A 15,387-nucleotide genomic window follows, 5' to 3' on the forward strand; every position below is an offset into this window, starting at 1 on the left:
GTTTTGTTGGCAGTGCTTTTACATATGTCGAATCAAAATGACTATTATAGTACGGCGAGTGTTATCTCACACAGACACACAGAATAACGCTATTATACATGGTTCGGTGATTACTAGCCAAATGTGAACTGGTCACAGGACAACCGATCGCTCTAGATCGGTCACACGAGATCACCCGTCACACTAAAACTGGTCACGAGAAAACTGTTCACACCCGAAAATTGTTCATGAAAAAACTGGTCACACCCAAAAATTAAAAATTGATTGAATGTTTGGGTGTGACCAGTTTTTTTTGTGACTAATTTTCGGGTGTGAACAGTTTTCTCGTGACCAGTCTTAGGGTGTGATCAGTTTTAGTGTGACGGGTGATCACGTGTGACCGATCTAGAGCGACCGGTTGTCCTGTGACTGGTTCACATATGACTAGTAGTCCGTTTACCATTATACATACATATACGTACATGATATGATTGATTCTGCTTTTTGATTAAAGATGTAATAAGTGACTTAATATTCAAATGAATTTCTTCGTTCAGTTGATAACACTGAGCAACAAAAAATCACGTTTTTGAGTTACCAGAGCGGAGACCAGCCAATCTTTACTAAGTTTGACCCGCTGAGATGGCAAGTCCGTCGCTTACGCGCGTGTGGTGGAACTCTCGTTTGCCGTCTCGCTTGCACAAACGCTTGTGTTATACGCATTACGGGATCTGAATGAAAATCTTTCTTACGCAAAAACCGCTGGAGTTAGTACGTTTAGATAAAAAAAAAATATTGGGATAGAAAACCAATCCTTATAAACGTGGAGAAATAAAAAATTTGCCAAATAAATGAAAAATAGCACGGAAAAAAAATATATTTTTGAATTTTAAAATTCGCTAGACAATTAATTAGAAGTATTTTAAAGCAATGAAATATAAAAACTAATAGAAAAAATATCTGACTATTGATTCCAATACTCACTTTGATCGGAACAATCCTAAATTTTGAGTCAAACTTAGTGAAGATTGGCTGGTCTCCGCTCTGGTATTTTTTTTTGTTGCTCAGTTTAATTATGCAGCATACCAAGATATATTTTCAATTTCAATTCGTGTTTTATATTTATAAACCAAGTCAAAATCAGCCAAATCGAAATATTGAAAGTGACGGCCGTAAAATTTGGAGCTACGGCCAAAGAGGGCCTGACTGAAGGGTCGGGCGCAGGTGCCAAAAAGACAAAAGTGAATCTAGCCAAGAGATAAAAGTTGAAAGATGAGCAACACGGCGGTGGCGGCCACCTCGTGCGCCCCCGACGAGGAGTCGGAGACCGGAGCCGGAGCAGGCTCGGCCGCTCAGCAGGTCAGTCATTGGCATTGGCATTGTCGTTGATTCATTACGAGATGAGCGCGATGTGGAGACGGTCGGTCTGCGGAGTGGCGGGGGCGCTCCGTGACCCGCTGTCGGGCTCTTCGGTGCTGGACCTGACGCGGGTGGTGGCGGGGCCCTTCTGCACGCAGCTGCTGGGCGATTTGGGCGCGAAAGTGTTCAAGGTGGAGCGGCCGGCCGGCGGGGACGAGACGCGCCGTTGGGGCCCTCCCTATGTCGGCGACTCTGACGTCACCTGCTACTTTGTCTGTCTCAATAGGAACAAAATGAGTGTGTGTGTCGATCTGAAAACTCCCCAAGGTATCCAACTTCTTTTCCTGGGGACTACTATGATTGCACAAGTCTTTCGACCACCATAACTCGATTGGATCAAACCTTTGTTTATTTTATCTTTATACTGATAGCAAGTTGGTATTTCGATCCAGTTCTTTTACACCTTATTTGTCAAAGTGTAAAAAGTGACCATTTATAAACGCTAACGAACATTATAAAATCATGGATGCACATATTTTAAATAATTTATACATTTTCTTGTATGCTCTTATAACATTCATCACAAGACTGGTTAAAATTATACCGTGATAAAATTATATGCGATAAGCAAACATTTTAAAGTTTCAACGTTCGATTGCGTTTTAGCATTGTTCATCTAAGAAAGAAGTCATTCAGGAAAGTGCATTTGTTCCTGGTAAACGGAAACAATATTCAACTTGATTGCCAATATTTTTAAGGAAACATCATTTCCGCTAATGGCTTTGAATATTTCAATCCATATATTAGATACAAAAAAAGTTATATTGGATGAAAAAAAAAATGTACTGATTTTATCTCACCCCTTATCAGGACAGATACCAAAAAAATCAATACCATACTTGTAAAACCAAAACATATGGTCACTTTAAAAAATTTTGCAACTTTTCTTTTTCGTAGAATAGAAGTAGAATGCATATAATGGTCATTGTTAACAAAAGTATCGTCTAAAAGCGAGCCATCGAAGAGAGAGACGGAAAGTCAGAAGAGAGACAAAGTTTAGCAAACAATGAACAAACTCTGCCGCGCAGAGTTTTTGTAGCAACATTTTTTGAGGCTGAGAGAAATTCTATGCATTCTACTTCTATGGTTTTTATATATCTCTAAACCTAGGTGTTAACTCTCTATTTCTATCCTATCAAGTAGTTCAGCCTCTATATAAGTAATGAGATATAACGTCGTAGAACGAAACACTTGCTTAGGAGTGAAAGGAAACTCTGCAATTGTTGGCTAAGTAAAAGTCGTTTGCCATTTGGATTTTGAAGTGAAAATATTAAAGACCTTTTATGCTCTCGATGGTAATCCTGTTCACTACTTTCTGATAGGAATGTTTAATTCACTGTCAATCATTAACTTATCCAACGGCTATATTTTTCCCTTATTTAAAAAAAATCCACTTTTCAATTATTCTCTCACACCCATTTTAATGTTAGGAATCATGAATGCTATAAAATAATGTGATACAATAATTGGAACAATCACTTCAGTTGACCTAATTTACATATACAATTGCCCTCAACAACTTTTCCTTTCATTCATAAATATTACTAATTAATTCTTATAATTACTATTTAGTGTGTTTAGTTTGACTTGAAATATAATTCGGACTCACAAATTGATACGACTTTTATATGCATATGTTTTTTTTAGCATAATCAGTTGACCTTCTCTACAATTTACTTTTCGATTTAACATGTGTTCTGACGTCATGTGTCAACTGCGGAACAGAATCAGTATTTTATTCAGGAAGGTCAAATTAGTATAACAATACCATAAATTGTTAAGTGTAGAAACAAGATGATTTTAAAACTCAAATATTAAGCTAATGTTTATTACAAAAAAAATTACATACATAGGTCTAATTATAACACAGCTATATACAGTTCAGTTCTCATGAAAGTGAATGTGAAATAACCAGTATGTTGTAAGATTTCTGCAGCTTAACTTAACATTTCATATCTACATAAAGCATGCACTAACTATTGATATAAATTATTAAATAAAACAAATATTTTTACTTTATAATTTGTATAACGTTTTTTTCTTTTTCTTTATCAATCCAGCAATCTTAATCATATAAACACATCAACTTCATTATCAGAAAACGTTTGCGTTCATGCTATTTTACATCTAAGCTGTTCAAAAAATAAAGAACTCAAATAAAATTATTTGAATGTAACTAATAATAATTTGTTATTAGCTAAAAAAAGAAAATTGCTGTAAACTTTTAGGAATATCCATCATACATGACCTGGCAAAGAAATGCGACATTTTGGTCGAAAATTTCGTACCTGGAAAATTAGATGAATTGGGACTCGGATACGAAAAGTTGAAGAAAATTGCACCACATCTTATTTACTGTTCTATTACCGGATTCGGTCCCGACGGGCCGTATTCCAAAAAGCCAGGGTATTACGCACTGTTAAAATAATTAAAATATTAAAATTATACTCACGTGTTGAAATAAAATATTGTTCAGGTACGACGTAATAGCTGCCGGTTATGGAGGATTGCTGAGTATTACGGGCGACGAAGGCGGTGGACCAGTTAAACCAGGCGTCGCTATGACCGATATAGCTACGGGGCTACACGCTTACGGTTCTATCATGGCCGCTATGCTTTTGAGACAGCGGACTGGTAGGGGTCAGAAAATTGATTGCAATCTCTTGTCCACGCAAGTCGGTAGTTTGATCAATTTGGGATCCAATTATCTCAACGCCGGGGAGATACCGGGAAGATTAGGAACAGCACACGCCAGCATCGTTCCGTATCAAGCGTTTCACACAAAAGACGGTTACATTATCATCGGTACAGGATCTGATGAACAGTTTCGAGCATTGTGTAGTATTCTAAACATCAAACATGTATCCTACGATGAAAAGTTCTCGTCTAATAAAATGAGAGTCAAAAATCGTAAAGAACTTCTATCGTTATTGGAGAGTATTTTCTCTACTAAAACCACTGATGATTGGTTGAAATCGTTGAAGGGTAGTCCGTTTCCTCACGGCCCAGTAAACGAATTCGATAAAGTATTCGAGGATGAACATATCCGTAGTATAAATCTCGTCGAAGAACTAGATCATCCGACAGCTGGGAAAATTAAGGTTGTCGGGCCACCGACAAAGTTCAGCGATGGTGGTAATAGAATTAGAATGAGACCTCCATTACTAGGAGAACACACGGATGAAACACTAATCGATGTTTTAGGCTATGATAAAGATAAAGTATCATCACTTAGAGCCGATGGTATAGTTTGTTGAGATTAAAAGTGATATTTTTAAAGCAAACACCATTTTTTTTTTTTAATATTTGGTACACATGTGATTATTATTAAACACGTACTCGGTAATATAAATTTCAAGATAAGTGTGCGATTCAACAAGTCTGTTTACAATTGTAATACGTTATCAAATTACGCACATAAATAATATACCATATTATGTTTGATTTGTCGTGATAAATTGATAAGTAACTTTTGTTCTTTTTTTTTTAAGCAGAGGTTTAGTTCTGTTATGATTTAAATAAATTATATTTGTTCTACATATATTTGTGTTTTTATTTTTTAATTTTAAATATAAAACAAAGACTGTTTTTGTGTGTAATTCGTTTTTCATTGGCTGTCGTTAAATATTCATTTTTTTTTCGATTCACATAAATTTAATAAACAAACAAATTAATGTTATGAATGCCAAGCGAAGCTTATTTGTAACCACTATTTATGATATACATACATAGATTTAAATGACACAACTCAAAACCTATGGAAAAAAATTAGACATCCATCCTTTTAATCAATACTCATTTTACTATAACCACAGCGTAGTACAGAGCATCTCAACCCAAGTGACGCGATAGTTTTTTTGCCGCGGGTTCCACTTCTAACGCGTGCTAGTGATTATGTTACAATGTTAGCTAACGTTTTGTCACCTATGTATGTACGTACTAGCTAGCGACTGCCGATGAAGTACATGTGTATGTCTGTAGCTGACAAAACTCTACGAGTCGTAAACAATGTGTGCCGCGAATATCAAGAGGTTGCATGGCTCTGGCGTAGTGCACCGATAAAGCTATCGCATACTAGTAGGTTGTGGGTTCAAGTCCCGGCCAAATACGCTGCTGCCGAGGTCTTGTGGTTATTAAAGAAACATATCGACCGTCTTCTGTTAGAATTTTAGATTTTTCTAGTTTTTAATTATTGTGATGAATCCAATAAATCGGTATCCCCTCCCTCAGTTACTTGCAAATTCGAGTTATTAACATCTCGAATTTGTTGAATCTTATAAATGCTACCCACATAATGTATTTCTCTCAAATTTGCTGATTGTCAATAGATGTCTCTATGATATTGTTGCATAGAGGGTGGATTCAGGATGCAAATTAAAGGCCAGAGTCGCTTCTAGAGGTCCACACTGAACCACCGCTAACTCCAGAATAATCTGATCTACCGTGTGTACCACCTTATAAAGGACAAGTTACACAGCACAGCTTCCCCGATCCATTAATGTATCAATCGTCTAGGCACTTAAAGGTCTATTCTGGCGAGTCTATTGTTTACGCACGCACTCGCCCAGGTCTGTGAGAACTCCAGTGTATCCTTTGTTGGGGCACTTACTGAGTCCCGTTAGCCTAATGCGGGGTCTGTATTGTTTTCCCACTAATGCACTCAGACAGTGGATACTCTATCATGTTTCCACGTTACAATATTATATTATATTCTATGTACTGTTATGTTTGAAAAATTGTTAGTACTTATGAACAAAACTTAATCTAACCATATGTGTCATCTTGGGGTGATTCTTGTCATGGTACATATAATGTATGTAAAAATAAAAGACATCTTTTGACAGTTTTATAATAAATAATATCACAATGTTATTAAAAAAAATTGAATAATGTGAACTTTCATTTTCAGGATACACAACCCTCTACAATTGCAGTTTTAACGTTGAGGAAACCTCGTGTGGCTAAGAAAGTCGAGTGGTCAAACGACACTGTTGATAATGAAAATATGAATAAGAAGAAATCAAAGTGTAAGTATATCCCGCATAAAAATCAATTCAATCAAATAATACCTTGCTTTACATATGTATTTTAATTATTTAAAATTGTAGGTTGTTGCATATATAAAAAGAAAAAAGAATTTGGTGAATCAGATTCAGAGGATTCCGGTGACGAATGTGATAATTGTTTTGGCCATGTCGAAAGGAGAAAAAAGCAACCTAAGCCACCCGGTTCTCCCGATAACCAAGATCCGACTTAATTTTTTTCTAAATATTCTATTTGAAAATGTAATTATTCCTTTTGTAAATTATGTGTATTTTATTAAATTATATAAAAAAAGTACTGATAAAATTGTTAACCTCCTGGAGATGGCTAAGTAAGATGTGAACGAGTGGAATTTTAAAATTCATTATGGTAAATATATTGTGTTTATATAATTCAAACTATTTATAAGAATGTTGTTTTTATGAAAAAAAAACCTTCATTGTTCCTCTCTTTTGTAAATATCAAATGTATTGTCTACGAAATAAATATACAAAATCCAACACATTAAAAAATTTAATGTTAACATTAATTTAATACAATTATTAATAAATATGTATAATAAGATTCATTTAACAGATAATACGCAACCATTTGCTATATTTTTTTAGATTTGATATGTGTATAACATCAATTTCGCAAGGTATGAAAAGCAATTCCTTCAGTTTGACCCCTACCGCCTATTCTCAGTCTTTTTGTATATGAACGGGAATGCCACACCTGTAAGCATTTGACACATTATAATTTTTAAACAATCGACTCTGCAAAACACTATACAAATAAAACATTACCCTTATAGAATAGTCATCACAGACGGTGACGCACATGTGTGGATTGGTAGGGTTGAATGCGATTGCATTAACACAATCAGAATGCGGTAAAAGTGTAAGGCAGATTCCGTAATGTCTGTCCCATATATAAGCAGCACCTTCAGCACCACTGGAAAATACAAAAAATTTGATAAAAACATAATTTATACAATGGAAGAGTTGAGGATTTTGTAATACAAATGGATATTGGAAGGTTTGCTTATTAATCATTTATTACCTAGCTACATATTTATCAGAGACGTCTAGGAATATGAAAAAGCATCCAGAGTGTGATGTATAATCTTGTTGAGCTCTGAGCATTCTCCCGACGATTGTAAGTTTAGTCAGATCTATAACGTGAATATCAATGTGTGAAGCCAACGGAGGAGGCGCTAGCGGATTATTAATTATATAGTCAGGAGGCCATGGACGACTGTTTACATAAAGATATCTGAAATATAAAATATTTTATAATACAGATTAAAATTGAAATAAACAAAATCGTCATTCTCCCCGCCTTACTTATTATCGGGAGACAGGGCCATGCCTATGATGTGGCCGCGCATGTCTATCACTTTGTCCGGCACGTCGAACATGTCTTTGACGGCTTCAAAGTCTTCCCAATTTGGATGATCGCCTTCTTGACGTTCCCTCTCCCTGGCAAGTTCTCGCTTGCGAGCCGCGATACGTTCTTTTATCGATGGTCCGGGAGATAGTCGACGGGGAAATTCGATCTTGTCGATTTTTTTAAAACCTATACGATGCGGTGTATAAGTGTCGGCACCAATGGTGAATATAAGTAACTTATTTTTTAAATCTTCATCTTGACTAGATCCACTCCAACTGCCCGAGTCGGTTTCGCTGGAACCCTATTTAATGGGATTTTTTTTTATTTAGTATGAGATTGAGAAATGGTAGTTGACACTACTATAGTTTTGTTTGATTTTATTGTAGCATACAGTCTACATCAATGTTTTTACCAATTGTAAAACAAGTTAATGAACTTTGGCCTTTGAAATGTTGATTTACAACTTTTATCATTGACTGATTCCAGGGTTGTGGAGTCGGTTAAAAATTTTCGACTCGGACTTTACTTTATGATTCGACTCCGACTCCGACTCGAACGATTTTAGTAAAATTAACTTTTATTGCCAACGAATAAAATTATTAGTAATGAAAATAATAGCGATTTTCAAAATATAAAGGAATTAAAAAAAGTCACTAAAAATTGACATGTAACCCAATTTATTGAATTATTGGTATTGAAATAAGTATAAATAAAAAGTAAGTGCATTCATTGTCTACGTGTATGAATTTCATACATAAAACAAATCAATTCAATGAACAAAAGTATGAGATGGAGGAAACAATCGGTTTTGGCCAAAACACATCAAATATGATTAGTTAAACGATTTTATTTATAATGCAATTTAAATTCATGATTTTTAGAAGGAAATTATTAAATTTCAATTTATTAATGGATTTACTTCAATAAAAGTGGAGAAAAGGGGAAGAAAAATCGAACAAGAGTAAACTGCTACTTCCGGTTGACAGATGCTCACCAAATTGTATATATAAAATGATATTAAGCTTAACCTTCTAGATATGAAATTTCAGTCCAATAAACCAAAAGATTTCTGAATAAAACATAAAAAACCTTGATTCTCTGAGTAAAAGTACTACTTCCGGTTGAGGTAAAAATATTAGGGTATGAAATTTATATTTCTATTACATGTAAAAAAATTTCAATCTGGATTCAAAAACTTAAAAAAAAGAGGACACCTATAAGGGAAGGTACCACTTTCGGTCAACTTAAAAATTAATTAAAAATGAACGTCTTATCGATAATAATTTCAGTAACTGATAATAAGTTTCAGCTCGATAGGACGAACAGTATTCAAAAAATACACAGACATTTTTCTAGATAGTGAAAACGTGATCAGTGATCGATTCTGAGTTCGAATCAGTCAAAATCTCGAGTTCGAATTTTCGCATGATCACAAAACTTCATCTATTGTTACTACGTACATACATAGACAAAGTAAAAAATAATAAAAAAATTCAGTTAGTTGATTTTTTATGACTCCGACTCCAACTCTGCTTGAAATGCTCCAGCTCCACAGTCCCGATTAATTCTAAATGACTAATGAAACCGGTGGCCGAATCAAGTACATACCTCTTCTTCAGATTCATTTACTATAGCTGGTGATGTGTATTCCTTATCATAAAATATTGTCATTTGACTGTTAGTTCTTGGTCTAAAAATATCCTCATTTGGAAGATGTATAACATCTTCTTTATTAATATCATCATTATTCCATTTGCAATCGCCAACCAATAAAGATCTTAAAAATGACACATAAATACATTCAGTGGCAAAAATTTATATAATCAGTAAACGTCAAACAAAGAACATACCTAACAGTACTAGCATTTGGATTGTAGAATCTATATAGTTGTGACAGTATTGGAGTATGTTCAGACTCGGGCTCTTGGGACGCTTTATTTATCCACAGGAAAGTGGCACTCGTCAAATGTCCGAGCCAGTGCAATTCACCAGACAGCAAATGGCTTTCGCTAATCCAACATCCGAATATATCATACGGTTTATTTACAACTCTACACTGTAGCAGAAATTCATCTATAAAAAAATCAATCGATTCTTATATTGTGTTACAATCTAAAAACGATCAAGTGGACATCAAGAAACGTCAGATCACACACACACACACACACACACAGACGATATGTTTTGTTAATTGATCACAGCTGTGGTATTAAATTATCAACATGAATTGTTGGCTGTTATAATTGTGTATTATGTAAGGAGGATTTCAATTTTATCAAGCTCATACAAACTTTGTAAAGTGAACACTGCGATTTCACCGGAAGTGCTTAGGTTGGACCCAAAATGAACTCCGCTAACGAGCAACAAAGTATCGGACGAATTGAATTGCGTAAATTGGGTATACTTCCAACTGAACTCCTTCATATCATGTTGATATTTTAATGTACATGGATACGATGAGTTCCACACCTGAATAACATTACGATCATACAATTCACAAATAACATTACCAGCTTCGAGAGGACAAAACTTTACTGTAAATGAATATGTTTTTTATATTTCATAGAGGTGTTTGAATATTGCACTCTCCACACTCGTAATTCGTGTAGTCTATTACCATGACTGTTCCGTCTTTGGATGTGGTTGCGAACATTGTTCCGTTGTGTGCAAACGACACGTGCAAAACTTGATTAGAGTGAGCGTCTATGCACTGGGTCAAGATTATTGGTATATCGCGCGATAGGCGCTTGTATTCTTCCAGCCATCCTCCAGATCCTGTAAAACAATTTGATTACTTTAAATTAAATTTGTGATTTTTTTTTTGAGGATACGGACGTTTTTAAATTATGCACATTTTTATGAACACATTATTGCACAATTTCATGTATGTACATATATGTTACAGTCCCAGTGTTCACTCCGGTTCGTTCATGAAAATACTAGTTTATTCATACACGAACTGTTACATTGGTTTTCGTCAGGCCCGGCCCGAGTATATATGGCGTCTCTAGGCAGATTGGTTTAAATTTTTAAACAATCAATTTCATAAAAGTTCTTGAAATTTTATGTTGAAGAAAAATATATTAAGACAAAAACAAAAAAAAATATTTAAAATTTTATTCAAAATAGGCGCTTTTTATGTATAAAAAAATAAAATACGGATAACTTTGTATAAATTCGGTAATGAAGACATTAATTTATATTCAACAATGAATTGAAGAATTTTATAGAGTGACATTTCTTCTATCGTATATGATTGGTTAAGATATTTAATTTCGTGAAGCAAATCCATCCCTGATATATATGTATATATACTTACATATGTTACAGCGGTATTTTATATAAAATACAATTCCAAATTACCATTTGTACTGACGAGAGTTTGCTGTTTTACAAGTTTATTTGTGAGTCGTTGATATTTGACAGTCAACTTCTTGCGTTCCTCGTAAATTATAATATTTTACAATCAGTATTGTGACTTCGAGTAAACAAATTAAGTTGAATATAGAATGTTTGGGTCTACCTCACGGGACCGAAAGTGAAAAGGTCGAAAAAGCAAATATCGGAAGGCAAAGATCGAAAAATCTTAAGTCGAAAGATCAAAAAAAAGGGGTGCATGGTAAACGGTACTACGTACATATATTATATATAATATATATCAGTGGCATGCGGTGAAATTATCTCTCTTTTTGTGATACAGCCTTGTTTAATGTGCGCGCGCAGGATACGGGAGGAAAAGCCTGTTCCTCTTGTTCCTGTTGTATCCTGCTCGCGCAAATTAAGTGAGGATGTACGACGGGGGGAGAGAGACTTTAACCGCACGCCACTGATATGTATACTAACCGTTTTTCATATGTATGCATGATAAACGAATATTTTTAACTTTTTCACGGTCACCCAGAATGTTTTATAAGTTTAAAGAAAGCCAAATTATTTTTACAATTTAATAATCGAAAAAAGAAAAATGGGGGCGTCTCGTAGCGCCCCCTGTCTATGGCGCCCTAGGCATATGCCTAGTCTGCTGCCCCTTTGAGCCGGCCCTGATTTTAGTTTAAGTGCTAACAGTCAAAAGCTTAAGCGTACATACACAGAAACGATTGAGAATATTTAAACCTACTATGTCTAATACCTTGTGCTTTGTTATTTTGTGTACACTATAGGGATATAGCACAGCTTGTACTATCCTAAATGAAGGTCGATGATCTCATCTATTACCCCATAAAACAAAAATCATATTCGTTTTCCTGTAAGAGCATATAGAGCCGACCTTGCCTGAAATATCTTCGTTCACACAAGGGCAAAGACACAATTCGATTCGCTCCACATAACCAGCGGAATAGACTGGTGGTTAGCATATAATGCTTTGAACCTAATGGTCACGGGTTCAAATCCCACTGGTTTCTGCTGGCCAGACCTTGAATATGTGACTCTAGTTCGATCGTTTTCTATCAGAGTTTGCTGTTTTATCTGATTTTCATTGAAACTGTTCAAACAAATCGGCAACCTTACCCATTTTCTCGCAAAATCTTGAGTTTTCAACAACTCGAATTTCGCTAAATTGTGTAAAATGCTACAAATTTACAAATTTGACCATAGATGTCTCTTTGAATGTTAATTGATTTGTTTGCTTTGTATAATGCTGATAATGCCTGTATCAAATGTTCAATGTTTCTGGCCAGGAAGTCGCATTGGGGTTACCTGTTAGGCCTTCCTAGTATAAATAAAAATAAATAAATAAACAACCTCGAGTGTATGAACATACTAGTATGTTCATAAACGAAATGTACACTTGAAATGCAACAAATATAACTATTTGGATAATTTTCATAACTGTTTTCCTTACAATTTTATAGTTTAACGAATGACTTGCAAAGCTCTGGTAACTTTCAGTTTATTTTTTTAGTGTTCTGTATTTTCACCGAGACAATTTATTGCCGAATATGAAAGATTAAAAACAAATTTAATTAGTGTATCGTCAGTTGAACGGCATCAGTATTTCGAACGTTTGAAATTGTGCTCACGTAACGATGAAATACACTAAAAATCTAGAACAAAACTTGATAAGAGACGTTAGTCCTATTTCGGGAACTGTTTTGATAATTTGCTATGAAAGGTTACCTCATAAGAAGTGTGATAAATATTGTACAAGAGTAAAAAATGAGTAAGTGATTGTATACCGATTGGAGGCGAATGTGGAGTGTGGCCGAGATGGAAATCCCTGGTGAGGAGGTGCCGCCACAGGAGCTGGTCTGTAGCAAGTCTGTGCCAGGAACGACAGGTGCTTCCTGCAGCCAGCACGTCGTGGGCATCCAGCCAGGACATCCATCGCAACACCACAGGCTCAGGTGCATCCGCCCATCCAGCTGGTGAGTGGCTCATCGCGCCCCCCCAACCCCTCAGCCCTCAACCCCCACCCCCCAGCTCTTGCTCCTGATCCCGCAACACCAAAACCATCACTAAACGGGGTTGTCATATACAAAAAGTTCAAAATCGCACTTTCATCAATCAAAATCAACAACTAAAAGAGCTTTTAAAAAGGCGTTCATCGATCTAAACAAAATAAAAAAAACCACTACTTGCATTTTTTAACAAATGAGACAGTGAATATTTCAAAATGAATTAAGAATCGCATGTAAAATAATTCTGAATGACGTAAAGATTTGGCCATGCCGGGATGATTTTAGCGCATGGCCACACTATCGCTGACATTTATCCAAGCAGCGATTTTTAAAGCCATGTATGATCGTTTATTATTAAATAATAATTTATAATGTTATGCGAATTTATAAGCATTAAAAAGATGTAAATACAAAAAAATATGAGATTGAAAATTGCTTTATTACTTTATCTATGTGTGTAGTAACAACAGATGAAGTTTTGCGATCATGTGAAAATTCGAATTCGAAATTTTAACTGATTCGATCCAGAATCGATCACTGATCCGTTTTCATAATCTAGTAAAAATGTTTGTTTGCGTTAGTATGTGTCTGTGTATTTTGAAGATTATTGGAACACTGTTAATTATATCAAACTGAGACCTAGTATCAGTTACTGAAATGTTTATCGTTGACATATATATCGGTGACCTGAAGTGGTAGCTCACCGTGTAGGTCTCCTCTTTTTTTCCTAAATCATTCAACGGATTGGGCTGAAACTTCATACATTCTAAAAATTGTGATCGCGCGCACGACAATCGTTGCCACAAAAATCGTGAATACAGAATATCTAGCACTAGAGTTTTCGTTAGTACAATATTTCAATGATTAATGGAGTTTTTGGGTGCCAGATGTTCCGTGATCGAGATTTTAGTGACGTGCGAGAAAACGCTTTTTGCGGAATAATCACCCAACCTCTAAAAATATTGCATTTATTTCCAATAAAATTTTTATTACCGAATTTTTCCATTCAAATAAGAGATGCTTTATAATAGAAAGAATGTTAGAATTGAGTTGATTTTTTTGGAAGGTATTTACCAAAACTCTGTTACTAGGAAACTGTTATTGATTGTTGGCAAAATGAGCTTTTGTGTGGATGTCATATCAGAAGACTCTTTCTACGAGAATTTGGTATTAGGAGTAACAAAGTCATTAGGTAAATTATTTTTTACAAAAATTTTAAAATTTCAAATTTATTCAAAACATTTAAAGTTAACAATTATTCAGAGTCAAATCAGAGAGTTGCTAATGTTATTGTGGAACGTCGACTGCCCGTAGATAGGGTAGCTCTTTCGTCATGGGAACAACGTCACTCTGTATCACTACCTGATGATATAAGACAGTTTTATTTATCAACGGATGGCTTTAGATTAAAGTGGAGTTTTCAATATTCAAGTTAGTATTGGAAGAAATATCAGAGGGTAATTTATAATACGGTTAAAGTCTGTTTTATATAATTTAGATGAAGAGTCACTGCCTGTTGGAAAAATCAATATCAATTCTTTAAGCGATTTAACTCTTTTACAAAACTCAAAAGAATTACTCGATAATTTGCCGAATAATCAAATTAATGCAACCGACAAATCGTCTCAAATAGGGATTAAAAGTAAAATATTTGAATTGGACGAATATAAAGGAAGTGGAAAGGTATTATGTACATTTAGTATGAAAGTAATTTGATATGTTGTTTTATAAACCTTATAATTCTGTACATATATATATAATATTTACATCGTAGGTTTGTTTAATTCACTCTGAAAATGCATGGTCAATTTGGCTGCTTGATATTGAAGGAGGATGGACATGGTTGGCTGATACATTTGTGTATTATTTTCGAATGGCTTTAGTTCACCAAGGTCTACCAGGATGGCAAGCAATGTTTTCAAAGATCGGTTTAGCACCATGGGCAGAGGTAGTATCATTATATTTAAAGTAGATATGAATAAATAATTTAAGCAATGTTAGAATTTTTAGCAACTTGTTTTACTGATGGCACCACATTTGCTGATGGAAAAAGGAGAAAAAAACAGTCGACTTGTGGGATCTACAAACAACGACGCTCCTCTAAATCACATTGACCCTAGTATTTTTAAGGTGCCAGTGAAACATTCAACACGTGTAACAAATACAAAATAAT

At 34.9% G+C, this 15,387-nt stretch overlaps 4 protein-coding genes across 4 annotated transcripts; 3 read left to right on the forward strand and 1 right to left on the reverse strand.

The window, feature by feature from the left end:
* Positions 1-1,133: 1,133 nt before the first annotated feature.
* LOC143911053 (E3 ubiquitin-protein ligase PPP1R11-like) lies at positions 1,134-6,969 on the forward strand. The gene is made up of 3 exons (XM_077429775.1): positions 1,134-1,338; positions 6,308-6,425; positions 6,507-6,969. Exons 1-3 carry the CDS (start codon positions 1,252-1,254, stop codon positions 6,653-6,655), a joined length of 354 nt encoding a protein of 117 aa, XP_077285901.1. The 5' UTR covers positions 1,134-1,251; the 3' UTR covers positions 6,656-6,969.
* LOC143911052 (succinyl-CoA:glutarate CoA-transferase) lies at positions 1,167-6,211 on the forward strand. Its single transcript, XM_077429774.1, has 3 exons — positions 1,167-1,665; positions 3,627-3,804; positions 3,875-6,211. Exons 1-3 carry the CDS (start codon positions 1,380-1,382, stop codon positions 4,653-4,655), a joined length of 1,245 nt encoding a protein of 414 aa, XP_077285900.1. The 5' UTR covers positions 1,167-1,379; the 3' UTR covers positions 4,656-6,211.
* On the reverse strand, positions 6,886-13,504 carry Fbw5 (F-box and WD repeat domain containing 5). The gene is made up of 9 exons (XM_077429773.1): positions 12,993-13,504; positions 10,433-10,590; positions 10,107-10,284; positions 9,666-9,888; positions 9,424-9,592; positions 7,770-8,116; positions 7,486-7,698; positions 7,230-7,377; positions 6,886-7,158 (listed from the first exon to the last, which is right to left on the reverse strand). The coding sequence occupies exons 1-9, from the start codon at positions 13,192-13,194 to the stop codon at positions 7,069-7,071; spliced, it is 1,728 nt and encodes a 575-aa protein (XP_077285899.1). The 5' UTR covers positions 13,195-13,504; the 3' UTR covers positions 6,886-7,068.
* An 826-nt stretch (positions 13,505-14,330) lies between these two features.
* Positions 14,331-15,386, forward strand: LOC143910743 (tubulin polyglutamylase complex subunit 2). The gene is made up of 6 exons (XM_077429341.1): positions 14,331-14,406; positions 14,463-14,566; positions 14,620-14,671; positions 14,713-14,897; positions 14,989-15,162; positions 15,225-15,386. Exons 1-6 carry the CDS (start codon positions 14,331-14,333, stop codon positions 15,384-15,386), a joined length of 753 nt encoding a protein of 250 aa, XP_077285467.1.
* Position 15,387: the final 1 nt, after the last annotated feature.

The sequence above is a fragment of the Arctopsyche grandis genome, chromosome 4 (assembly GCF_051622035.1).
Source record: "Arctopsyche grandis isolate Sample6627 chromosome 4, ASM5162203v2, whole genome shotgun sequence".
In the NCBI taxonomy this organism is placed as follows: Eukaryota; Metazoa; Arthropoda; class Insecta; order Trichoptera; family Hydropsychidae; genus Arctopsyche; species Arctopsyche grandis.